Consider the following 26,969-nt stretch of genomic DNA (forward strand, 5'->3'; position numbering starts at 1 on the left):
AGAAGGGTGCAACAATGAATGAATGGAATTCCAAAATCTCTGTAGATGTTCATTGAAATGAAAAATAAACAAACTAAATTAATTTTTTTAAAAAAAGAGAAAAAAATAAAAGGAAAAGCAAAGGGCTCTGTGGACTGAAAGGAAGAAAACCAGATGGGGTGCACTGGAGGGAGGGGAGAATGCAGGGAACCGAGAGGAGGTGATTCAGCAGAAGCTGAACTCAAGAGTGGAGATCCAACACCTGGCCTGTCTCACTAGCAGGAACCTTGGAGCCTGCCCTCCTCGCCATACTGGCTCAGACGAGTGACTTGTTTACAGCTGCCCAACAAGCCAGATGCAAACAGCTTTCAAAGTGGTTCTTTCCCTTGAGCCTCAGGAATCCCCAAGTTACAGAAAATGAGAACTTACCAAGTTATTCCTACCGGTCCCCTGCCCATCAACGCCCTCTTCCCACTGTTTATACCAGGCAGAGAGGGCGGCATGGATAAGGGCCTGGGTTTGTTAAACTCACCTTCCACCCCATCCTTGCTGTGCAAAAGTACATGAGAATGTCACACCCCTACCTCAAGGGACAATTACAAGAGTAATGAGGCAAAGCATTCTGCACAGCGTCTGGTGTATGGGAAGACTTCAATGAACGAATATACTACTGAATTAGAACAGACCCACAGCAGACCCTCCAGAGGGTTTTCAGAGGCAACAATCACACAGGAGGAGACGGCCCATCTTTCTCCCACTCAGTGAATGGTACATACGACTATTTCCTAGGAGCCCTGGTGGTGCAGTTCGATGCATGCTGGGGTGCTAATCAAAAGGTCAGTAGTTAGAAGTCACTTCTTGGTCCCTGGGGAGAAAGTAGTATCAGAGAAACCCAATGGAGGGTCACCATCGGTCAGAATTGACCCAGTGGGCTTAGGGTTGTTATATTAGTCCCACCTGTTTACTTCTAGCTAAAATATCTACTGATTTACTGTCAGATCCATGCAATCTTAGAACTGAAAAGAAAAGCACACAACAATCTTAAAAAATCAAAGTAGAGGTGGAAAATGCTGTACACACTGAAGAAGGTTCTACAACTATGCCGGGTTCTTGGTGGACCCATGGTTAAATGCTCAGCTATGAGCCTAAAGTTTGTAAAATGGAAGTCAGACAGCACCTCTGTGGGAGAAAGATCTAGCAATCTGCTCCTCCAGAGAATACAGCAAAAACAAACCACAAAACACACATAGGACAGCTCTACTCTGTCACGTGGGGTCACCACGATTGCCATGGACTTGCTGACACCCAAGAACAACTGTGAAGGGACAGGAATCTTCCAGAATTTCCTATTCATAAAGTAGGTTAATGGGAGGACAACTTGTTGCCTAAGCAGAGAGCCAAATGATGGGCTAAGGAGCATGGGCTTCTTCCTGTCGGCTGAGGCCCACCTCACACAGGTGTGAACGGTGGGCACCAGGACGGATGTGCACGGTGGCACTGGGCAGCAGCAGGACAAGGACTGCAAAGAAAATGATCGGGTTCTGCAAACATCACGGGTTCTGATGACAGGAAGAATGAGGAGGACGACACACCTCCACAGACGCTGTGAGTCTGCACAGATGATAAATGGAGATTTTGTTCCTGACTAAAACAAATCTGCTGTAGTACGGTATGTCTAGATGACCTAACTCCTCAATGGTGTAGAAACTTAAAGGGTGCCCAATGTGAAGATCTCATGTTATTGTCGCTTGTGACTCACAGCGAGCCCTAAACCCTGCTCTATCCTTTGCCAACTTTATTGTCTCTGACACACCTATCCTCACTGCACCATTTACTGAATCAATCCATCTCACAGAGGGTCTTCCTCTCCTGTGCTGTCCCTCCACCCTCCCAAAAATGATGTTCCTCTCCAAGGACTGATCTCTCCTTGTGTCATGTCCAAAGTATGTCAGACGAATCTTCAGAGTCCTTTCCTCCAAGGAGCAGCCTGGTTTCACACTTTTCCTAGCAGTCCATGGTATATCCAAGACTCTTCTCCAGCACCACAACTCAAAGGCATCAATTCTCTATCATCCCTAGTGATTGTCCAGCTCTCTGACACATAGTAAGGCATCACAGATACTATTAAAGTCTAGATTCAATTTCTCCACCTTTAACTTCATGTTTGCCTCAGAAGAAACGCTAACTCATGCCTGGGCACCATCCATCCTCAGTTCCTTCAGAGTGACTGAGCTTATAAACACTAGAGCTGAGGGGCTCAAAGGACCTTCTAAAGCATGAGTTGCTGGTTTTTGCTTGCTTATTCTAGCCTACAACTCATGAGTTCGTCAATACCATCAACTACAAGAGAACTGTCAATTTTCTTGGCTTTTCTTACCCTTGAAAGGATTTGTGCAATGCTAAAATGAAGGATATTCTCAAATGTGTAAGCTTAACTCACAATTAAAAGGCATTGCTAAACATGGCCCCCTCCATCTGTTCCCAGGTGCGGAGCTAAAGCTGTGTTTTCTGGGAAATCCCGACACAGCAGCTCCGCTGGCTTGTGCCCACCCCATGATGGCCCCACTTTCCCATTCTCCTCACCCCTCCCCGCGGCGCTGCCAACAGCGCTTGCTGGCTTCGCTGGCCCACGGCTGTCTACCCAAAGGCACTGCAGAGAACACAGGGGCCCTTATCACGATGCTCACTTCATAGTTTCCTGCCATGATGAGTTTAGCAAACTTCCTTGATCCTGCCACGTTACAGCGTTCTCCAATGTTAACAAAGTTGGTATAAGGTCCAATTCTGAAGGGCTCTAGACCTTAAAAGGAAAAGCATTTTGAACAATTTCTGAAGATGCATATGGATGACATGAGACAGAAATGTTTTCCTGAGAACGAACGTGACAACCCAAAATCACTGCCTGTTCCTCAGATGCTCAAACGGTAGTCGAAGGCTTTGGATGCTCTTATCTGTACAACCAGAACTCTAAAAAAAGATACTTTGGGATTTCATTTTGCACGTTTCTCTACAGGACTGAATCCTACCACCTCTGAGATGCAAAGAGAAAATACATTTAATAGTCTATGAGGCATAAACGAGGAAATTCAGACTTAAAACAGGATTGATCTACAGCTTTCCTCTCATATTAGTTACGCCAAAAGGTATTAATTCATTGCATCCCACAGAGTGTTTCTCATCTACCTCATGTCGTTGATGGACAGGGGACGAACCCAGACCAGCTGGCCATATGTGTAAGGCTGAAGAAGGTCAAAGAGAACTAGACTTGAACTTGAGAACAGGTGTTACTGTGGCGGTTCTGATCACAGTGAGCTGACACTCAGCAAGTCACTCAGGATTTCATGAAATCCATGTGCCAGGTAAGTTCCTCATATATTTTAACTTTACTCATTAAATGTAAAATATTAGGCAAGGCAGTCTGGCCATACACAGTCAGGCTTTGAGAAGAGCCAACACTGGGGTCCAGGCTCCACCTGGCTGGTTCCTTCAGCCTCTCCGAGCTTGTAAAAGCACCTACTTCATAAAACTCTTTGAAAACGAAACCAAGCAATAGGGACAAATACAGAACAAGCACCAGCTGTCGGTCATGGCTGATAAGAAAGAAAACAGCTCTGAGCCCTTTGCCAAAGCTTCGGTTTTGGAAGAAACAAAATGAGGGGGAGAAAAATTATAAATATTTTTATTCAACAGTAAATTCTGTAAAATAAACTCTATTACTATTTTAAAATCTTATTCTAATTATAAGGCTAGCCCAGGCCATGTGCTCTAAGACGGAAAAGGTCTCCACTTTCCAAGGTTTCCCTCTCCACTGGCAATATGCCACAGCAGGCTGGCCTTTTCCTTAATGAGACGCTGGGGCTCACAGGAGGCAGAGGGGAGCAAGAACAGCAACATCCAAATGCTGAAGAGATCCCAAGTGACATTCCTAAACCACAGCTCCTGATCTCCCGTGAATGTGAATGATCTAATATAAAAACCACATTTCTCCCAAGTTTGTAATTGGTAATGGAACCATTGAAAAGAGCTTATTTGATGCCACTCTCAAAATCTATTTTAAAAAAAAAATCTATTTAAAAAATCTGAACTTTAAAGCAAGTTGATATAACACATGAAATTTAAACAGAAGAGGGAGGACGTTTCATCCTTACATGAAGAGAATGAATCTGTGTCTAACAAAGCCGTCCACATGGAGACAAGGCCACCTAGACTCCACGTCTCACCGAGGACACCAGCTGAGACCTGCTCCTCCCACCAGGAAAAACTAAGGCATCTTTATTAGGATTCATGTCAAAGACAAAGAAAAACAAATGTCTTCTTGGCACAGGATCATTAAAACTTGGAATAAATATCTTAAATACATCTAATATATGGCTTCTGAAATCATAAAAATCCTGTCTTCATGACTTACCAGATAGCAACATATGCCCATCAAAAACAGTGACTGGTGGAACCCTGGGCTTACAATTTTTCACAACTTCAGCAATTTGCCTAATTGAAAGAAAAAAAAACAAAAACACAACTCTATCCATTAGCACAGCAGAAAATCAATTTCGTTAAAATTTCCAGCTATAAAACTTTCTGTTTAACACAATAATATACATAATTATATACTTGCTTCCAAATGTGCAGTTATAAACATGGCTTCTTGTTTGCTCAGTAATGCAGAAATTACTGTACATACTTTAATTTTATGGTTACCCAGTCTGCTGTGAAATGTATTAATTTTTACACTCACAGATGTGAATTTAAGAGATAAGCAAAGGTTTGCAAAATGCAAACAGCAAACCGGTTCCTCCTTTCCAAAACCCAACAATGCCCTTTACTCTGTCAAAGGGCAATTTCAGATAACATACATGAAATATGTATTTGTTGCTTCTTATCCAACAACACAAAGAGAGGGGTGCAAGACTTCAGGTTGGAGGAAGGAGCAGGAACAGAGAGAGGTCAGCAGTAGGAGAAGTTAAATTCTCTAAGTCCTGCAGTTTTTTCTAAACTAAAAGTAACAAAGAGAAGAGGGAGAGGCATCTGGAACACAGCACTGAATTTTAAAACAAGTGTTCCTAGAAATTGGTTTTGTTTAGTCACTCATATGCTTCCTCAACTATACCAACTTTAATCAATTACTTCTTTGACAAACTAGAAAAATCTAGCTACTAAATATATCAGGGCCAGTAATAACTGCTTGCTTTGTTGCCCCTAAACTAGGGTGATGAATGTCAAAATTTAAAAAGTCTGTGTGTATGTGTGTGTTACTGTTGTTGTTGAGTATTGTCTAGTTGGAACCAACCCTCAGGTAAGTTTACAGAGGCAGTTAATTGAACAGGAGGAGAATGCCCATTTTCTCCCATGGGGCAGCCTAGTGGAGTTAAACTGTATGCCTTCAGGATTGCAGGGCAGCTTCTTACCACTAGAGTTCCCTAAAGCTGCACAGGAAGAGATTGTCCATCTTTCTCCTATCAAGCAGCTAGTAGATTAGAACAGTATACCTTTGTGTTGACAGCACAATTCCATACCCCTAAACCAAGTTGTTACTCATGTGTGTCAATGTAAACATGCATATATATGAATTATTTTTAAAAACCTCTCAAGCCTATTGCCGTTGAGTCAGAGCTGACCCTCCAATGGGTTTTCTGAGGCTGTAAACTGCAGGGAAGGAAACTGCCCATCTTCCTCCCACAGAGCCAGATTCAAACTGGCAGAGGCACGGCCTTTGGATTAGCAGTACAACTCCCTACAGACTACGTCACCAGAGCGCCCACAAAATCTACATATACATGCACACACATGTAAATGCATAAACAGACATTTTAAAATTCATTCTTTTTTAAAGAATTTAAAAGGAGGAAATGATCATAAGAACTGTTTAAAAGGGATATAACGAAGGCTGCATAGTGGAGTGGACTTGGGGGGGAAGGAATTGTATAACAAGGAAAAAATTTCACTTTTACTTTTCAAAGAGAAGAACAAACTGGAGGGGAGGGGTGGGCAGGGAGAAAAGTGCAACAATGAATGAATAGAAATCCAAAATCTCTAAGTTTTCATTAAAATTAATAATAATAACTTTTTTTAAAAAAGAACAAAGACCAGCGGGGATCCAAACATACGCTATATTCACCTAGGAACAGCTTCCAAATATCTTTTAGGAAATATTACTTTAATTACATTTATTAAGAATCTCAGAAGTTAAAGGCAGTAAAATATAGGGCAATTCACTACTCCATTTTTTTACAGATAGAAGAGGGATATAACCAACAGTCACCTAAGGGGAAGAAAAACACCAACCCTCCTCAAATATTGCCTATTCCACTGAATGTCCACCCTCTCACGAGGCACATGATTTCTTCAAACAATGGTGCAAACACATAGATGAAGCCATATGTGCCAGTAAATCAAGGTCACTTCCCTTGACTCCAGTACCCGTGAAATCACTGGGTTTACCTTCCCTGGGAGCATCTACCAGAAGCATGCATCTCTCCTCAAGAAATATGAGCTTCTTCCCCGCGAGCATTAAAACACTATAACTGTATTTTATACACTTGATTTAAAATACTCCATGAAAAAGTTGGAAGGCTAAAAGAAATTATGCAAACTAAATGCTAGGTACATGAAGTTCAATTGTCTAATCTACATTTATTTCAGGGATTTTTCTCAATGCAGTCAAAACATTTCCGAGTGATACTACCTGATGTGATCTGGCGTGGTCCCACAGCATCCACCAACTATATTGACCAGGCCATCCATCGCAAAGTCCTACATTTAAAAACAGGTATTTCAGAGTCTGTCTCAATTCTAAACCCCCATTCAGCAATTCAGCGTGGAAAAGAGCAACTTTTCCTGAATTATTGGGCTCACATGAAGAGAACCGCGATAGACAGCTCACATATGCTCTGCAACTTAGGTTAAAAGCAGAGGATTAGTTCAGAAACTGTGGAGTTCTTTGTACTAATTTAAATATAACCAAAACCAAATGATAAGGATGCCAGAGGAACCGACGCATTTGAGCTGCGGTATTGGAAAAGAGTACTGAATATCCCGTGGACTGCCAAAAGAATAAACAGAATGTGCAGCCAGAGTGCTCCTTGGAGGCAAGGATGGTAAAACTTCGTCTCCCATTCTTCAGGCATGTTGCCAGGAGAAGCTGCTCCCTGGAGAGGAACTTCATGCTTGGCAAGGTGGAGTCAGCAAAACAGAGCAAGACTCCCAATGAGATGGACTGGCACAGTGACTGCAGCAAATGGCTCAAGCGTGCCAGAGATGATGATGGCACAGGATGGGAAAGGGTTCTATGTAATCAACTTGATGGCACCTGACAACAACAAACGTGAAGGGGTAGTTCCACCAATGTCCTACAGGGTCACTATGAGTCACACTCGACTTGATGGCACCTAACTACCACCAATCCAAAACCTACCGCTGCGGACTTGACTCTGACTCACAGTGATGCCCCATCAGTTTCCTACGGATTTTAATGGAAGGAAACAGCCTCACTGCTCTCTCACAGTGCAGCTGGTGGAGTCGAAATGCGAATGTAACCATCCAACAGATAACCCACCTTCCATCTGATCAGATTAGAGAAGTGCTAGTGTAATGTGGAGTAAGGTGCTCTGTTAGCCCAAAGGCTCGAGTCTGTGGACCTTCACACCCAGCATTAGCCCCTTGGGGGAAGGATGGGCAGTCTCCTCCCAATAAATAACCACAGTCTTGGGATCAGATGGGGGATCCCTGGACTCAGAACTGACTCAACAGTGCTGAGTTTGAATCTGATTAGATTTTTCACTTTTCCCTCCTTAAGCTAAGCTAAATGAGTATGTGCTGGCAAACGCAGTATCAAATAATAAATAAAATGAATCCATTTCCAAGTTGGAATATAAATGAAATAAAATTTTTAAATATTAAAAACTCAAGTCTTGGTCACACGACCCACATTCCAAGTGCTCAAGGTTATACGTGGTAGAGGAGCACGCTGAGGGTTCAGGTGAAGAGTGTCACCACAGGCTGGCAAGGAAAAGACAGAGTCACCAAGAAAAAGTCAGGGGACTCAAAGTCGGGGTTTTGAAAAATCACATACCTAAAGCATGCTGAAATCGTTAAGACCTGAGTAAAAAATGTCAGGAAGTCAACTGATAAAAATCCAAGAACGCGGCACAGTAAAATACAGTAAAGATGGGGTGTGAGGAGTTCAGTCTGATGATGTAGATGCAAAGCTGCAGCGGTCCGTGGGCATGAGCAGGTGGCCATGAGCAACATGCAGGACCTGCCGCCAGCACTCTGCGGAGAGGACTCATGAAGAAGGGCGGTCTCAAAGCAGAGCCAGCTCCAGGCACTTCAGGTTGGACCCCATCAGGAATTTCTCAACAGCAGCCAGTGCCAGTAAGAGGAGAGCAGAAAGCTCCACAACAGCCATCACCAGGCAAATTCGAACAGCTCCCCTTTTGTTTGGTTTAAATGCACCAAGGACCCTTTGGGAGTGAATTCTGCATCTAAGTGTCCTAGCCCTGAAAATCCATTCGGTGCCTCTTAAGGCTTCCCTACCTTCAGGTGTGCGGCCATCATGTGAGGAGTCTCATCATAGTCGCCGAAGGTGTTGGGGAGACCTAACAGAGGACGTGACACATCACATTATCAGAAACCACCTCAACGAACAAACTCCATGTCTGCATAGACTTCAGTTTACAAATTAGAAAAAAAATATTAATTTATTATTCTATATTCACTTACTTACAAAACTAAATTTAAAAATGCTCAATATTTATACAGTAAACACAAATGCCATACACAAATTTAAAAAAAAAAAACAACAACCAACAATAAACAATACATACCAAGAAAGGTTTTAAAGAGTTTCTACTATCTGGTGTAGGGGAGCCCTGATGGCCAAGCGTTACAGAGTTGCACTGTCAACCCAAAGGTAGGCAGTTCGAATCTGCCCGCTGCTCTGTCAGAGGATGGGCAGTCTCTTCCCATAAGACTTATGACCTGGAAGGTCAACTAGGTGTCTGTTAATAAAATGATTTAAGATGAAGATGATGATGATATGGGGAAAGAGTTCCTCAAGCACCTTCCTTTCCACACAGGAAGGTCTTCCCGGACCCCTAGTAGGAGAGGGGATATCCAAGCACTCTGAACTATTAAGACAAACCAAAAAACACCAATCCCCTCCCAGCCATGACTATCCACTTCCCTTCACTATCATCGCCTTCCCATTATTTTACTTGGTGAGAAAGAAAATTGATGATGCACTCAAATGCAAATATTTAGAGAAAGAAGACTATGAAATGATTTCTTAGCTCAACGATGAGCTAAGCAGAGTGAATCCAGATGGACAACATTAAGAATATCTCAGGAATCTCTCTATGTAGTAAAGCAGATGTCTTCGCTGTCAGAGATGAGGAAAATTTAACACCACACAGGAATTTCCTTCAGCTCCTGTGCCAGTACAATGGTAAGGACAATCTGGCTCCCTTGCTGCTGCTTTGTACTCATCTCTTTGGCTAAGCCAAGGTCTGGTCAGTCACATGGCTCCATGGGATTTCCTGAAGTGCTGTCCAATTCTGAGGCTGGGTTCAACTATTTCTTCAACTAGAGGGAAACACTAGTACTAAACACCATTTACAAAATGTCCACTCACTGAATGTCACCTATTCACCAAGACACAAAAATTAAATACCTCATCCCAGTTACCACCTCTTTCCACGGGTCCTTCACAGAGGTATCCTCAGGAATACGTACCTGCATTGGGGTAACACAGCACATAAGCTGTGGTGCACTTCCCAATTGTTTCAATAAAAGGTCTCATTTCTGCTGCTCCCAAGGCACAGTTTAATCCAATGCTAGGAAAAAAAAAGGTATTAAAAGCATTTTATTTCATTCCGCATATTTATCTACTTAAGATACCATAAAACAAGCAATACTCTTAAATCCAAAGACAAAGTTGCTGCTGCTGAGTCATTTCCAGCCCACAGCAGCCCTCAGCTTTGGGCTTCTCTCTAGTATTTCTTTGCCGAGAAAAATCTTATTTGTGTTTTAACTCTATTCTGTGCGAAATTTTTATTCCTATTTCTGAATAACACTGCACCTTATATTATAACTTACTAATGCATTTCTCCTAGAAAAACTGTCTTCTAGGGCATATGGCTGTTAGGTGTCATCAAGTCAAGTACAACTCACAGTGGCCCTACGAACAACGGATCTGAACGCTGTCCTATATCCTGTGTGATCCTTACCATCTCTGACGCACTTGATCCCACTGTCACAATCACTAAGTCAACACACGTGGTTAGGGGTTTTCCTCTCTTTTAACTTTTGTTCCTCCACCTTCCAAACATTGTGTCCCTTTCTAAAAAACAACCTCTACTAGCAACATGCCCAAAGTATGTGAGACAAAGCTTCATCAATTTTGCTGCCAAGGAGCACTCTGGCTGTACTTTCTCCAAGAAAGGTTTTCTGTTCTTCTGGTAGTCCACAAAATATTCAGCTTTTTTTTTTCCAAACACCACAGCTCAAAGGCATCAGTTCTTCTGTCATTCATATTCATTGTCAAGGACTCAGACGCATAGCAAATAATTGAAAAGACCAAGGCCTAAATCAGGCACATCTTAGTCCTCAAACTGACATCACTGCTCCTCAATAATTTGGAGAGGTCTCTAACTACAGACTTTCCCAATGCAATACGTGACCTGATTTCCTGACTGACTGCTGGTAGAAAGTGTTTTGACTGTGGATCCAAGTAAGATGAAGTCACTGACAGCCTCAATCCTTTCTCTATCATGACATTGCCTACTGGTCCAGTGGCAAAACTTTTTGTTTTCTGTATGTTGAGATGCAATTCATACTGAAGGCTGAATTATCTTAACTTCTATAGCAACATCAAGTCCTCACTTACAGCAAGCAAGGCTGCGTCGCAGACATAACACAAGTTGAAGATGAGTCTTTCTCCAAATGTGAAGCCGCATTCCTCTTTAGACAGCCCAGCTTCTCATGTGATTTTTCTCGGCACAAAGACTAAACAGGAAAGATACAACCTAGATGCACATCTTTAATAATTTTAAGCCAATATTCCCTTTCACTCCAGGTAGTGTTAGAATTCAAAGGCTTCGACTAGGACTATCATTTAGAAAACTCTCAATAAATGTCCACTACCATACCATACTGTGAGGAGTAGAGAGTCGGAAAAAGGAAGGAAAAGTCTCAGCAAGATGGGCTGACGTAGAGGCTGCAATAGGCTCATGCATCAGAGATGGCGAGGACGGCACAGGAAAGGGCGAGGGCAAAGTTGTGCTGCTGTTGACAGGGGCGCTATGAGTCACAGTCGACTCGGTGGCACCGAACCACCACCAGTGTTAGTTTACGGCACACACTCTTACAGGAGCCAGCAAAAGAGCTCTGAGAAAAAGACACTGATCCAGGCTGGAGAGGCAAGGTTTCCCTGGTGGGGCGCTGATGGAAGAGGCAGTGAAGCAAAATGCACAGAACGAAAACGGCACTCCCTCCTAGAGCTTCCACTTTGCCATGTATGTAATTGAAAACATTCTGATAAAAAACGGGGAGGGGGGAGTAGCAGGGGGAGAAAATGGAAATCTTTTAGAGTAGAATTTTTAAAAATTATTCCTTCTTCAGATAAAAACCTGGGCTACAGCATTCTGGCTTTACCCGAAGGTAGACTACATCTGGTTGGCCCACAAATGCAGGGGAGGAGGTGGCACTGGGGACAGACAGAGCCACATGTTCCAGCAAACAGGAATGACTAGTAACAGCTTTAGTACAGGAACACTCTAAGTGCTTCAAAGCATCCCACTCAAGAAATAGAACAATGAGGATATTCACTCACTGCAAAGAATGTCATTAATTCCACAGAACAACTGTACAGAAACCGCTGAACCAGAAGCTGAGTCAAAAACACAATAAAACACTATTTTTTACAATGATCCACTTAGGCAGTGGTCCTCTTAGCCTTTAAGGAAAAGGCTAAGTAAAGTAAAGGCCTGGAAATGGTATACTGGAAGTATGTGGTAGCAATCTCCTCACAGGCCACTGAAAAACAGCCCACCTTCAAGCCATGAAGCATTAAGCTGTTCAACCATTAACCCCATGGCTGTCCGGTAGATGCCAGCTCCCAGCAACCTTACAAAGCAGAGCTGTCCCACAGGATTTCAAGGCTGTCAGTCTTTCTTGCAGGCGTCTCCTCTCCTGAGAGTGGCTGGCATGTTCCAATCTCTGGCCTTTTGGAACAGGGTATTAGCTCTTAACTAAAATCAAGTTATTCTGCCTCACAGTGAGCTTACATGTTTGGCGAGGAACCAGTTCTTAGAGCTACGACCCTCTGGAAGCCGATTACCGGTCTACCTTCTCAGGCATCACCGGGTAGGTCTGAACCACCCACCTTTCAGCTCCGAGTGGAACACTTGCACCACTCACGGACTCCATTCCTATTTTTCAGGTATGAGAAAAGACCTTCCAAAAGGAAACTTAGTCGAGAAAAGGACACTCACCACAGGGGGTTGGCGTGCGACACGCTGATGACAAATGCCTCCCCCGTCTGTCCAGAAAGCGTTCGCCCACTCTTGTCAACAATTGTCCCTGAAATCTAAGTTAACAAAGTCAAAGACAGTGTCACAGAGACAAGTGAAGGTCAGCAAGCTGAATTTTTTTGTTCCTACAAGGAAGAAAGCTGTTCAACTCAAAGTCAAGGGCAGCACATCTTACAATGGTCAGGGCACAGTAAACCTGTGGTTGTCAAGATTCCCACTCTTACAAGAAAGAGGAGAACTGCCCCACAGGGATTCTGACACTGATCGTTACAGAGGCAGATGGTCTCGTCTTTCTCCAATGGCTTAGATGGTGGGTTTGAACTGCTGACCTCTTGAGTTAGCAGCCAAGCACATAACCACCATGCTGACAAAGTTCCTTATGGTGAGGACAGATATATGCAGTCACCTGGGGCCAGGAGGTCAGCAAGGCACAGAAACAGAGAACAGGGTGATTCACTGAGGCAAGAGCAATGGCCGAACACCCAGTTCATCTCACAGCCTTGTTAAGACTCCATCCTCTTCTCATCAACCTCTCATCTGCTTCTGTAATGACTGAGCTGATGGCACCAAATCACTGACTTAGTAAGCTAGCTGGCAGTGTGGTGTCTTCGCTCTGCCTGTCCTTGAGCCTAATGAGGCAGCGTGCCTCCGGTGGACAAGATGGAGCTGGGCTTCTCTAACTGTCTATCTTCTAGGTTCATCTTCTGGACATAGCTTCCAGGGCTTAGCATGCCATGGGTCTAGAACTGGTGGGGAGGGAGATGATCCTAGGAAGCTGATGTGAGCCCCAGTGGTTATTATTAACACATCTCCCACACAAAGTGGGGCAGGATGCCCTCAAAATGACAATAGTACTAAAAAACAACATTCATTTTTCTAAAAGGAAACATTTTAGAACTCACAAAGATAGGCCGGGGAGCATACATGTCTTCAAAGAGTTTCTGGAGTGCAAACAAGGCTGCCTGTCAGGGAAAAAGAGAGTGACCTTATTTCTAAGAGATTGTGTCCAAGGTCAGTCTAACTGTCTGGTCAGACGAGCCCTTTCTGGAGCCTTCTTCAGACAAGGGCCACATCAACCTTTTGGTGAGAAGTGGCTTATCTTTCCTATAGCCCACAGCCCCGTGATCCCCTTCTCAAGTTTAACAAGGTGAGTGTTTAAACAAGAGAGACCCTGCCTGGTGGCTCATCTATGAGATGAGGTAGCTCATCTAATGCATTCCCTCTCTCAAGAGATGAAGGGCTATCTAGTCTTCTTCTCTCAAAAGTCGAGAAGATTATCCATGTCTTCCAAAGCCACATGCATATATGACAGGTCTAACAAATCAGTGTTGTGGCAATGCAAAGAAGAGTGGGCACTGTGATAGGCCTGTGCAAAATACAAACCCCATTGTTACTCGGGGCTGCTCAGGCAGGTTTTATTATGTTTTCCTTATTTCACCACCCCCAGTTAAAAATATTCAAGACTAACATGAAATAAATACAGAAACTTTATACTTCTTTGTCTTCTCGCTATATTAAGGTATACATCACCAAATCCACCTTAGCCCTGCCCACTGGCCTCCCCTGACTCACCTTAGCATTGGCTGTATCAAAAATCGTTTCAATCAGCATGACATCAACGCCACCATCTAGAAGTCCTCTGGCCTGTTCTTGGTATGCATCAACCAGCTCATCGAAGGCTGTAATATAAATCATACCCAGCAGTCATAGCTGCTCTCTGAGTGGACCCCGAGTATGTGAACTTTGTCACTAAAAGGCACAGTAGAAGCCAGCTCTACTGTTACACTTTCTGGGTTTTATCCTCGGGCAAACCCTGCTCTTCAGATTTTCCATGATTGCATATTCTAAGGAGGGCCCCTCTAGTGTTACTGGTCACCTTCCAGGACCAAATGGTTAGCCAAAAGTCAAGCCACAGAGCTGAGATGATGGTCTAAGATCTAAGATCATGTAGTTCTTAACCTTCGTTCTACTTATGTGGTGCTTTTCTAATGTTGAACCATCCCTGTATATTGTTGCTGTTGTTGTGAGTGCCATCAAGTATGACCCATAGCGACCCTATGAACAAGAGACCTGAACCCTATCCTATCCAGTGCCAACCTCACAATCTCTGACACACGTGAGCCCACTGAGGCGGTCACTTGTGTCAATCCATGTGGCAGAGGGCTTCCTCTCCTTCACCCTCCACCTTTCCAAGGAATAGCCTCTCCTAGCAAAAATACCCAAAGTATGTGAGATGGAGCTTTATCCCTGTACATGTGGCATGTATTCCACACAATCATGATATATGATTGTTTTGATACAATACTGGATTCCAATGGTAAGGTTCTTTGGGTCTGTGTTCCTGGTGGATGTAGGGCTGTCATTTTCTTTGAGTGGTGTCTTTGTCTGGCTTTGATATCAGTCATGTTTACATGATGGGAGTATTCTGGCTTTATCTACACTCTTAAAGAGTTCTGAGTACAACTGCATTCAACTCTTCTTTGAATGTTTAAACAGAATTTACCAGTGAAGGTGTCTGGGCCAAGACTTATTATGGTCAGGAGTTTTATTATGACCTGCTCAATTTCTTCTTTCATGATGATCTGTTCAATTGTCCTACCTCTGTCGGCACTGGTTTAGTCGGCACGTTTCTAAAAGCTCATCTATTTCCTCCAGGCTTTCAAATTGGCTGACATGATCTGCCAGGTTCATGTCAATTTTAATAACCTATCCAAGAAGCAACTTGCAGTCTTGTTGATTCTTTGTTTCTCTGTTTTGTGTTTCATTTATTTTTGCACTGATCATCATTTCTCCCTTTCTTCTGGAGTCAGCAAGACTTGCTTACTGCTCTTTTTCCAATTGTTGGAAATGCTATGATGTTGATTTTCATTCTTCTTTTTTGATGTGTGCACCTATTCTGTAAAATGACCTCTAAGAACTGCTTTTGTTGTGCCCCAAAGATTTTTGTACGTCATGTTTCCATTCTCATTTGTGTCAGGAATTTTTTTTTTCTTCAATTCAAACCTGCTTCCCATCTATTAAGATCTAAGTTACCATCACATGGTTTAGTATTCAATTAAAAAACCCCAAAAACACTTGTTGAAACAAAGTATGATGTTATCATCAGTATTTCCAGGCACTGTTTACAATCAAGTATCAATATCAATAAATCCTTGGGAAGCACGCTTGTAAGACTTTATACTTTGTCAAGGTCCAGTTCCTCTGGAGCAGAGATTCCCAATCCATTTAAAGCTGGGCTAAATTCCTGGATGACATACAGGAAGATTTCCTTCTAAGGTCCTGATTTATCCTTAACAACCTCTAGGAAGTGGACCGCACTAGCAAAATCATTTAACCACGTGCATGCCTGGAAAGAAGCATCAATGATTTTGAGTTCCGAAACCACATCAAGCTATGCTCATCCCTTTCCACAACTCCCAAGCACTGATGTTTGGCCTGTTGAAATATGTCACCCAGGGAGCATCAAACTTCTGTCTCATGAGACCTATAGGTATAGTGGCAAACTGCCTGGACAGTTGCAGTGTAGCTGGGGACTGTGAGGGAATGCAGAAGGCTTCATAGGCCAGCCCGAGCGGCTGCAACTGTGACTGCAACTGCAGCCTAAGGCAGAGAGAGGTGCCCAGCACGACAGCAGTAACAGCAAGTGAATGAGGCTGAAATGAAGCCTGGTGTCTGTTTCAGGATTTCTTTAAATTTTGTTTACAACTTCTTCCATTTCTCAGCACTGTTCAAATGGGTGGCTATTTAATTTCCACATATTTGACTCTTCCCCTTTATCTTCCTGTTGCTAGTTTCTATTTTATAGCATTGGGATCTAAGAAGATGCTTTATGCTATATCTATATTTTTTTATTTATTGTGACTTGCTCTGTACCCTAACAGGGCTTAGTCTGGAGAATGCTCCATGTATACTGAAGAAGAAAGTATACTGTGTTTTTGTTAGGTGGAGTCTTCTAAAATGTCTTTAATACCGTCTGAACTGATTCAAGTAAACTATACAAGGTATTCTATTTACTCATATAATTGACGGGATTTTCTACAATAAATTGAGTGCTGGTATTCCCTCTCCTTTCTAAGCCTATCAGTTTAAAACAAACTGGATTCAATGCCACAGAGATAAGGAAGTACTAGTATAATATTCTATACATCTGAAAGTAAATTCCAATAATAACTAAGGTTTTATTTAAGCACTACATTACGTAGATTGGCTCATAGTAATTCTGAGGCAGAGACTATCATTGTTCCTGTTTTATAGAAGAGAAAGCTGATACACAGGTCAATGATTATATATGATGAATACTTACTGATGTTCCTATAATCTGGTCGTTCCACAGAAGGAGACACAGAGAGGGTTTTATTTGTTGGACCCAGAGCTCCTGCCACAAACCTCTTAATTCCTTAAGGAAAAGAAAAAGGAGTATTGAGTCTCTCAAGAATTCAAACATTTTTGTTATATACCAGTAATTTCTAAGGTTTTCCCCAATACACAGTCTCATGTCAACATCCCTACAATCCCATGTCCACAGGCAGCTCTGAAATCCAAGAATTTCTAAAAGCCTCAATTTTTTTTTTCTTAATTTAGTTGACAACAAAATATGACCTCTCCTGAACTTAAAGGAGCACACGTGTACATTTTATCCCCCTTAGTGGAACAATATGTAGATTTTAAAATAAAATACTTTTGATCATGGGTATTACCCAAGATCTCACTTGGAAAACTACAGAATGCAAGGATCTGCATACATTTAGTATTAAGCCATCTGGAAAAACTGAATTCTCACACAAAGAATTTGACTAAGTAATCCTTTGGGTAGTGTTTCAGGTAGAGTGTTAAATGATCCAAGAAGCATTAAAAGAAGATGGAAAGAGTACACAGAGTCACTGTACCAGAAGGAATTGGCTGACACAGAAGAATTTCATGAAATAAGGTATGGGCAAGAGTCTGTGGTGATGAAGGAGAAAATTCAAGTTGCTCTGAAAAAAAATGGCAAAAAACAAGGCTCCAAGAGTTGATGGCAAACCAACTGACATATTTCAACAAACAGACACTGCCCTTGATATGCTCACTAAGTTGAGCCAAAAAATCTGGAGGACAGGAAAGAGATCGATATTTGTTCCCATTCCAAAGAAAGGTGACCTGACAGAGTGCAGAAATTACTGAACGATATCATTAATATCACATGCAAGCATGATTCTGCTGAAAATTATCCAAAAACCACTGGAGCAACACCTCAACAGAGAACTATCAGATGTACAGGCTATTGTCTTCACAATTGCGTGCTATGCATCAGAGAGCTGTGACTAGGAATGATAGAGAAGAGTGTTAAATATACCATGGACTGTTAGGAGAACAAACAAGTTCATCCTAGAGAGACTGAAGCCAGAATGCTCCTTGGAGGCAAGGATTCTGAAGCTTCATCTAACATACTTTGGACATGTTGCAAGGAGGGATCAGTCCTTAGGATGTCATGCTTGGGAAAAAGGAGGGACAGTGCAAGAGAGGAAGACCCTTGATGAGATGGATGGATACAGTAATTGGGGTAGTGGGAGTAAGTGTGTCAGAGACAGTGAGATTGGCACAGGACAGAGCAGGGTTCAGGGCTCTTGTACATAGGGTTGCTATGAGTTGCAAGCGACTCGACAGCACATAACAACAACAACAATCCTTTTTTATGATCTCAGCTACTTTTGTACAAAGTACTTCTCTACCTGTTCTTAAGAAACCTAGAAAGTTCTAAAATCAGTACAACTTCTAAAAAGGCTTCTTGAAATAGTAAATATTTGAAATGTTCCCTAGTACTATAGTACAGTAACATTATGACCAATGGAGAAAAAGCTGAAGTTGTCAAGGATTTCACTGTACTTGGGTCCACCATTAACAGCCACAGGAGCAGCAGTCAAGAAATCTGACAACATGCTACAAGGGCAAATCCGCTGCCTAGGGACCTCTCTACAGTTCAAAGAGCAAGGATGGCAGTTTAAAGACTAAATCTGGTTCAACCCATGGCATTTTTAACTCCTTCAAATGCATGTCAAAGCTGGAAATGAGTAAGAAAGACCAAAGGCAAACGGACGGCTTTGAATTGTGATGTTAGTCAAGAATATCAAATATCAAATATATCAAAATATCAAATATATCAAAAATTGCCACAAGAATAATTCCATCTCTCCTGGAGGAAGTGCAGCCAGCGTACCCTAGGGACAGAACCAAGGACAGTGAGATTTGTTCTCACGTACTTTAAGCATGTTGTCCAGAGAACTCAGGCCCTGGAGAAGGACATCCTGCTTAGAAGAGTCACTGAATGAGAGAAGACCCTCATCAAGGTGGGCTGACAGACACAATGGCAACAACAATGGGCTTACGCACAGCAGATATTCTAAAAATGGCACAGGGCCAGGCAGGGTTTCATCTGTGGTACAAAGAGCTGCCATGGGGCAGAGCTAACTCAATAGCACCAAACTGTACCAAAGACTCATCACCGAGGAGAAGCCTGGAGAGCTCTGGTGGCCCAATGCTAAGAGGCTGTGCTGCAATCACAAAGGCAGACAGTTTGAATCCACCAGCAGCTCTGCAGGAGCGACTTACTGCTTCTGAAAACCTGCTGGAAGGTCAGCTATGGGTCGGTTTCGACTGCATGGCACACAACAACAGTAATTATAAGGGAGCTCTAGTAGCTTAGTGGTTAGGAGTTGCACTGCCAACCCAAGGACACACTGTTTGAATCTACCAGCAGCTCCATGGGGAAAAGATGGGTAATCTCCTCCCATGTGATTTTATGCCTCTGAAAACCTGCTGGAGGGTCAGCTATAAATTGGTTCTGACTCAACGGTATACAACAATTATAAAAGCCTGAAAATCAAGCATGAGGCAAATCAAATAACCATTTTTAACAACCATTTTCTAGAAAGTGACCATAGGTACAGAACAAATGTGAGGTAAATCACGCGGCCTCTGGTCCTGGTTCCTTCCTGAGAGCTAGATCTCATCTAGGCCAGAGTGGGGCAAAACAGACCATGCAAGACCACCAGAGACCACCTGAGGGCCTGGCGCTTTCGAAACCTCAGAAAGCCACACAGCACGGCCATAAAGGCCGTGAGAGATGGACACCACTGGCATCTGGAGTGGGGTGAGGTGCAGAGGAGGCATTGGATCTCATAGAAGGTCACATCCTGGGCCAGGCCTCCCCTTTATCTTTGCATCAATGTTCCTTCTAAAGAGACACTGTGTCTTTTAGATTAAAGACACTCCTTTATCTGCAGTTTGTGAGCAGTTCCAGTGGTTTACTGAGCCTACAGAACAGAACAGGGGCTGTGCCCGACTTCGTCCCACATGTGGGGTATGACAGTAATGGTGGTGCTGGCAGCTGGGGTGTGTGTGAGCAGGAGAGGGAAGTTCCCTGGATCACTGTGACACCGGTGACAGTAATCTTTCCTGCAGGCTGATGTCTGTGGGCTTCTCAACCTACTCGACAAGAGGCCTTTATTATACAAACCTTACCAAAAGCTAGGGAAAATACTGTTAATCATCTTTCATCATTTTAACCATCAACAGCCTGGGAAATGGTTCACAATTTATTTACTGAGAAGATTACTACTTAGTTAACAACAAAGTCTTAGACGGCTTACCAGGACAGATTTTATGTTCCTCAAAACCTATCGTTATCTTTGTCTACTTTTGTGCATCAACAGGCCTCTGTCCGGCCTGTAACTGTAGTTGGGTAACAAGGTAATACATGTCTAGGGATTTAAAACTCTTAGAAACTCTCAAAATGCATTGCTGTGGAGTCAGAACCCACTTGTAATTAAGACGAGGTTTCCAGGGGAGCTCTGGTGGCCTAGTGGCAAGGAGCTGCAACTACAATCCCAGAGGCGCACGGTTCGAATCCACCAGATGCTCTGCCGGGAAAGGAGGGACAATCTCCTCCTGTACCAGTCAGATCTGACTTGACGGTACACGCACACAAAAATAATAAAATAAAAAAAAGATAAAAAAAAAAAAAAGACGAGGTTTCCAAAGCCGTAAATCACACAGGAGACGGCTGCCCATCCTTCTCCCTCAGAGCCGCTGGTGGATTTGAACAGCCAGAGAGGTGTAGCATTTGGGTTATCAGTGCGGCTCTCTACAGACTCCACCACCAGAGCTCCCTGAGATACAGAGCCCAATAAACTGCTGTGTCTTCACTGGCACTCCGCGTGTCTAAACTTCCTAACGGGTTTGCTGTCCATCTTTCCCAATGGCAGTCATTTCACACGTCCCAATCACAGGAGGAAGTTCCATGTATTCCTTCCATTCTTTCTCCTCCCTCAGAGCCTCTCCACAATCTGGTGTCAAGTGCTCCACTGGCAGAGCACCAGGAAGGTGGTTTCTTCCGGGAGTCACGGCCAAGTCCAATGCCACACGCGTCTACACGCTGGGTAGAGCCTCTGAGGACATCAGGAATGCACAGAAAAGGCTCTAAAGACAGCATTCATTTTATCTAAACAAGTCAGCCATGGCAAGGAGGGGAGATTCAGAAGACAAGAGGGCACAACCTAATCAGAGTCAAAATAGGACAAACATACAGCTACTATCTCAACCCAATAATGTGCTTCCAAGAGGAGAAAACCAGCCCAACTCTCAAAATCCAAGGAGACATGGTCCTCGCTATAAAATCAAGCTGTAGCCTTCAGCAGGGTAAACATAGCAGACGGTGAGCCCAGGACCCAGAGCGAAGGACACAATTCAGAGAAGAAGGGGCTGCCTGACCAGGAAACCGTGGAGAAGTGACCTGCAAACACCCCCAGTGCAAGTTGTGTGGTTCTGTTAGTGGTGGCCCAGCTGCTCCGCAAGAAGAGGTACAATCAGGACACTCCGCTGCGCCAAGGAAGCCCCACGGTCACCTGCACACAGAGGCGAAGGGGCTCCTTACCTGTCTGCAGGGTCATCTCCTCGGCGGCTTTTCTGGCCACAGCTGCAGAGCACCTGTTCATCCGGTAGGCCTAGCACGACAAGCACACACATTAGCTGGCTCCTCTACACAACTGGCATGATCCAGGGGGGAAATGCAGAGGGAATGAATACGAGGCCTGCATAAAACATCAGCCAAGGAGCTAATACTGGCTGTGCCAGCCTCGAAAAACAACAGGGAAGGGCAGGGGTCCTGGAAACTGCTCCAAGGTGCTTCTGCTAAAACCAGAGCTACTAAAAAGGGCCATCTGAGGACATCTTGGCAAGGCTGGCAGTAACTGATGCAATGAAATATTCCAAGAATCAGAAGGGCATGGGGTAAAGGAGAGAGCATGGCTGTAGAGGCAAGAGATCTGGACCACAGTACCAGCCTGAACCCACCCATGGAACCCAGGCCAGGAACCCCTACAAACAGCTCCAGGCCCCAAATCTCTTCAGTGTCCAGAGGTCAGACCGGTGCTTGTAAACTAAATTCTTGATAATCTGATAAAGGGTCATGGACGTGTTCCACAATAAGTAGGCATACACACAGACACGAGATGTTGTCGACAACTTAGAAGAGTGCATGCACTTCCTGAAGTCCCTCTATAGAGCAGATCAGGACGTCCTGCAACAAGTGGCTGAGCCTCATGATCCCTTCTAAGATCTCACAGTCCAGCAATCAAGAAACCAAACAGCCTCAAACAAAGGCTAGGGATCTCACTTGTGAATAAAGCCTTATTAGCACACAACCACGCCCACATTTACAGATTGGCTGTGGCTGCTTTCACCCTACAAAGTCGGAACTGAACAGTTAGGATAAAATAGAAGTCTGTTCATTCTTGTCCTAAATTACTCAAAAGCAACTGAAACACAATTTTCGTTTCCCTCAGCAGCCCAGAGGTACTTGATCTCATGAAGCCACTGTAAGTGTGGAAACAGAGGCACATGTCTGGACCATCAGCATACCAAGAGAGGAACATCAGGAGCTACCATGAAGCCCCATTACTCACATCTTACATGAGCTGAGTATGGTGACACAGCATTGTAAGAAATGGGGCAAAACTACCACCAAATACATTCAAAGGCCTCACAGAACTGCGTGCAACACAGCCAGTGACTGTGTCTTCATCAACAGCCACTGTAGAACAAACTCCACAGAGCTCATGGTTTTCAAGTCAGAATCGACTCAGCTGGCGCTCCAGTGGGCTCTGAGGCTGGAAATGGCGTGGAGGAGCATGCCCATCCTTCTCTCAGTCACTGGTAAATTTGTAGCCTTTGGGGTGCCAGCACTTTCCACTAGGCCACCAGGACTCCCTGTAATAATTACTGTTTTATTTGATGACTCCTTGTCCATAAAAGAAACTTTAAAAGCCTAACAAAACTTGTTGCCATCAAGGTATAACTGACTCCTAACTGACCTTCCAGTGAGTTTTGAAAGCTGTAAGTCACATTGGAGGAGACTCCTCCTCCCATGAAGCCGCTGGTGGATTCAAACCTCTGGAGAAGCATAGCCTTTTAGTCAGGAGCACCTCCCCGTGGACTAGGCCCCCAGAGGAGAAGCCAGACAGAAAAGAGCAGCCCAGGCATGAGCCTAACATGCACTTCTTCCCATGAACGTCTTCCCACTGACGGCTACAACATATACCCAATGCTCAAGAACACCTTAGATAGGAGAAAATGACTTCTTACCAGGTGTTCGAGGCCATAATCAGCCTGGGCAATACTGGTGCTGCTGAAAGTATTTGTTTCAATGATATCTGCCCCGGCCAGCAAGTACTCCTGCAAGAAGGCACAACAGTGTCAGTAACCTCTCCCAGCAACATACTTTCTCATCCTCATCGCCACCAAACATCTTCTATTTACTGACTTCAAGAGACAGCATTAGTTGTTGTTAAGTGCAGTCGAGTCGAGCACAACTCACAGCAACCCTACAAACAACAGATCTGAACCCTGTTCTATCCTGCGTGATCCTCACAATTCCTGACACACAACAGTCCACTGTGTCAGTTGCTGTGTCAATCCACCTGGTCAAGGGTCTTCCTCTCCTTCGTCAACCCTCCACGTTTCCAAGCATCATGTCCTTCTCCAAGGAATAGGACCTCTTAGCAACATGCTCAAAGTATATGAGAAGAAGCTTTATCATCTTTGACTCCAAAGAGCACTCTGATTGAACCCCCTGAGACTTTTTTTTTTTGCCATTCCACGGGATGTTCAGTGCTCTTCTCCACACAGGAGCTCAAAGGCATCAATTTTTCTTCTCTCACTCTTATTCAGACACCATTAGGGACCAGAGATAAAAATGCCAAAAGAACACCAACCAATTACAGCTAAGTCAACTCCATCTCTTGACTCCTCCACTCCTGCACATTTCAATGCAGCTACTGACAGCTATGACTTTTAGGAAGGACATGGCCTGGCTTTGATGCATGGTGACCCTCCAACAGGTTTCTGAGGCTGTAAATCTTTATTGGAAGAGACTACCATCTGTGGATTCAAACCCCTGACGTTTTTGGTTAGTAGTCCAATGCACAATGCTGTCAGGGAAATATCTGAACCCCTTTAACTTCATAATACTGAGAAAATGCAATGCCCCCTCCCCCCTGAGCTGCTGAATACTGTTTGTAGGAAGAGTTGGGAGGTGAAACTAAGATTTATACATTTATAACAAAATAGGTCCCAACCATCCTAAATATCCATCAAGAGGGAAAAAAACCTCCAATAAACTATGTTGTTGTGTGCTATCAAACTGATGTTTTATTGGGAGCAACCCACATGAGGAGAAGAATGGCCCCACAGGGTGTTCTAGGCTTTCTGGACCTAGTTTTTCTTATATAAAGATTCTGGGTTGGTTCAAAGCGCAAACCTTTAGGCTAGAAGCCAACCACTTAATTATTGTGCCACCATGGCTACTTTAAATAGACTGTAATATACATATATATATATACATATATATATATATAAAGGTAACTCATGGTTGTAGTGATGCTAAACACTGTGACACTGATGTGCCAAATGAGATAATGGTGGACAGTGTTTGGTGGAGCTTCCAGATTAAAACAAGCTTGGAAGCAGGAGTGGCATCCACTTCCAAAATGGCTTGCCTCCAGAAACCCTATGAACAGTGCTCAGGTCTTTCGTTCATAGGGTCGCTATGAGTCGTCTATGACTCAATGGCACTTAACAACAACAACAATATATATCCATCCATTTTTGTTATTACATTCTATGTAGCAATTAAATATGACCTTTAAGAAATCTCATTGCTGTCACATCAATATTAACTCAGAGTGACCCCACAGGGTAGAGTACACCTGTCCCAGAGGGTTCACAAGGCTTGATCTTTATGCAAGCCAATTCTGGCATCTTTTTCCCACAGAGCAGCTGGTGGGCTTGAACCTCTGATTTTCAGAGTGATAGTCAAGTCTTAACCCCTGTATCATCAGGAGTGACATGGAAAACTTACCAAAAGTATTACTGAGAAGAAAAACAAAATATAAATCATGATACCCTGAAATGTAATGAATATACACGTTGTTATTGTTGTTATGTGCCATAGAGTCACCTCCAACTTATAGTGACCCTATGTGCAACAGCTCTGAACCCTTCCTTCCCTCTCCTGAGCCAGTCTCACTGTCTCACCTTCTCCCACTGCCCTAGTTAGTTACTGTTACTCCAGGCCTTCCTCTCCTGTGCTGTCCCTCCACCCTTCTGAGCATGATGTCCTTCTCCAAGGATCAGTCCCTCCTCACCACATGCTCAAAGTATATGAGATGGAGCTTCAAAATCCTAGCCTCCAAGGAGAAACTTGGTTTCACCCTCTCCAAGACAGACCTATTTGGTTTTTATCAGTCCATGATACGTTCAAGACTCTTCTCCAGCAGCACAACTCAAAGGCATTAATTCTTCTTCTGCATCATACAAGCAGTACTATGTATTATATACACACATATGTACATAGTATTATATACACATAGTGCTCTAGCAGTGCTCTGGACAGTGCCCAGATACCACCTGGACACTCCCTGTGATCTGATAAACCAGAGCTGCAAGGGGGTTAGAGGTGGACTGCACCACAGCCCAGATCAGCTGTTGGGGAAATTCCCCAGTGTGTAAACTTTTCTCTCTCTCACTAGAGATAAAAAGGGAGGAAAGCCAGCCCAGAGTGTGGGACTTCAGGGCCACCAAAAAATAGCTTTAAAACTTGGGCCCCTGCCCTGGGGAGCTGAAAGGCCAGGGCACATTGAGGTTTCTGAAAAACACAGGCCTAAAGATGCAGAGGAGAGCGAGGTCCTTCCCCTGGAGCCAGCATCCTGAATGTGGTCTTCCAGCCCCTAAACTGTAAGAGGGTTTCGGCTTGCTAAAGCCATCCACCTGTGGGCTCTCTGTGACAGCAGCCCTAGGCAACCAGAGAATGACTAGAATAGAGCTTTTCCCTATGATGTAAATGTCTCAAGAGGAAAATCTTATCCTTCTCACATTGTTATCCCAACACCCAACACTGTCCATGATGCTATTAGGTTTCCCATCTGTGTGGTCTGAATAAATCACCTCTTTATCCTACATCCTCCCCAGCTCAAGGCCCAGCATTCTGTCCTTGGTCCACAAGATAACTGCCCATGAATCCTGTACCTTATGGATCTGGCAAATGACGTCAGGTTGAGTTATACTTAAAATGTCATTGTTGCCCTTCAGGGGTCTGGCGTGGTCTTTAAACTCTTGGCCACGAAAGTCGTCTTCACTGAGCTGGTGACGCTGGATCATGGTCCCCATCCCGCCATCCAGCACCATGATCCTCCCCCGCAGCACAGCTTCCATCTCATCCTGCAGCGTTTTCTTCATCTCTGCTTCAAAAGAAGACAGCTGGCTTTAAAAAGGATACGGGGGAGGATGCTTACCAGGCATGAGAAGGGAGGAAACGTTAATAAATAGCTGAGTGAAGGGAAAGGCAATGTATGAAAAGGGCTTGAGGAGACTTAGTAATTATTCACTAGTAATTAGTTGGTAATTGAATACATCAAACAACTGTAATTAATGTCATAAAAATGTATATGAATGATTGAATGAAAAAGGCAAATGATTTGTAAACTCAAAAAATAAAGTTAAGTATACACATATCATAAAAAACAAAACAAAAACCAAGAAAACAAATGGCATTTTAAAAAGATACGTGGAAGGGGATTTGGTGTCATTTATGGCAATTCTTATTCAACAGCACAAGGGTTGAGAACTTTCCAACAATAGAAAAATACTAAAAATTTTTGGGTTTTTTTAAAATAATAATATCTAAAGCAATAAAGGACTGTACAAAGCACAAAACAACCAGGGAAACACCAAACCAAGGTTAAGTCCACTGTCACCACTTTTATTTCAGAGACAAACAAACGGACAGCAACAAGCCAAGTGACGAGTGACGCAGGTGCAGCCCAGCTCCTGTCCCTTGTTAATTTGTGCTGTTGCTCCTAAACTGAGAGTCAGCGGAGGAATGAAACCCTCTGATAATTCAACGCTGCAGCTGGAACTTTCAGCCTTAACTCC

General features: G+C 43.6%; 1 protein-coding gene across 1 annotated transcript in view; it reads right to left on the bottom strand.

The window, feature by feature from the left end:
• MTR (5-methyltetrahydrofolate-homocysteine methyltransferase) overlaps positions 1-26,273 on the bottom strand; it is a 93,747-nt gene extending 67,474 nt beyond the window's left edge. The window contains exons 1-12 of the mRNA XM_006895369.1: positions 26,064-26,273; positions 23,124-23,213; positions 21,415-21,484; positions 16,810-16,902; positions 14,079-14,185; positions 13,409-13,468; positions 12,468-12,562; positions 9,709-9,809; positions 8,512-8,573; positions 6,662-6,729; positions 4,388-4,467; positions 2,667-2,779 (exon numbers count right to left, since the gene is read on the bottom strand). Coding sequence (XP_006895431.1) covers positions 2,667-2,779; positions 4,388-4,467; positions 6,662-6,729; positions 8,512-8,573; positions 9,709-9,809; positions 12,468-12,562; positions 13,409-13,468; positions 14,079-14,185; positions 16,810-16,902; positions 21,415-21,484; positions 23,124-23,213; positions 26,064-26,273 — 1,149 coding nt within the window. The remainder of the gene's footprint in view (positions 1-2,666; positions 2,780-4,387; positions 4,468-6,661; positions 6,730-8,511; positions 8,574-9,708; positions 9,810-12,467; positions 12,563-13,408; positions 13,469-14,078; positions 14,186-16,809; positions 16,903-21,414; positions 21,485-23,123; positions 23,214-26,063) is intronic.
• Positions 26,274-26,969: the final 696 nt, after the last annotated feature.

This window comes from Elephantulus edwardii, unplaced genomic scaffold (assembly GCF_000299155.1).
Source record: "Elephantulus edwardii isolate Elephantulus edwardi_28Jun2011 unplaced genomic scaffold, EleEdw1.0 scaffold00166, whole genome shotgun sequence".
Lineage (NCBI taxonomy): Eukaryota > Metazoa > Chordata > Mammalia > Macroscelidea > Macroscelididae > Elephantulus > Elephantulus edwardii.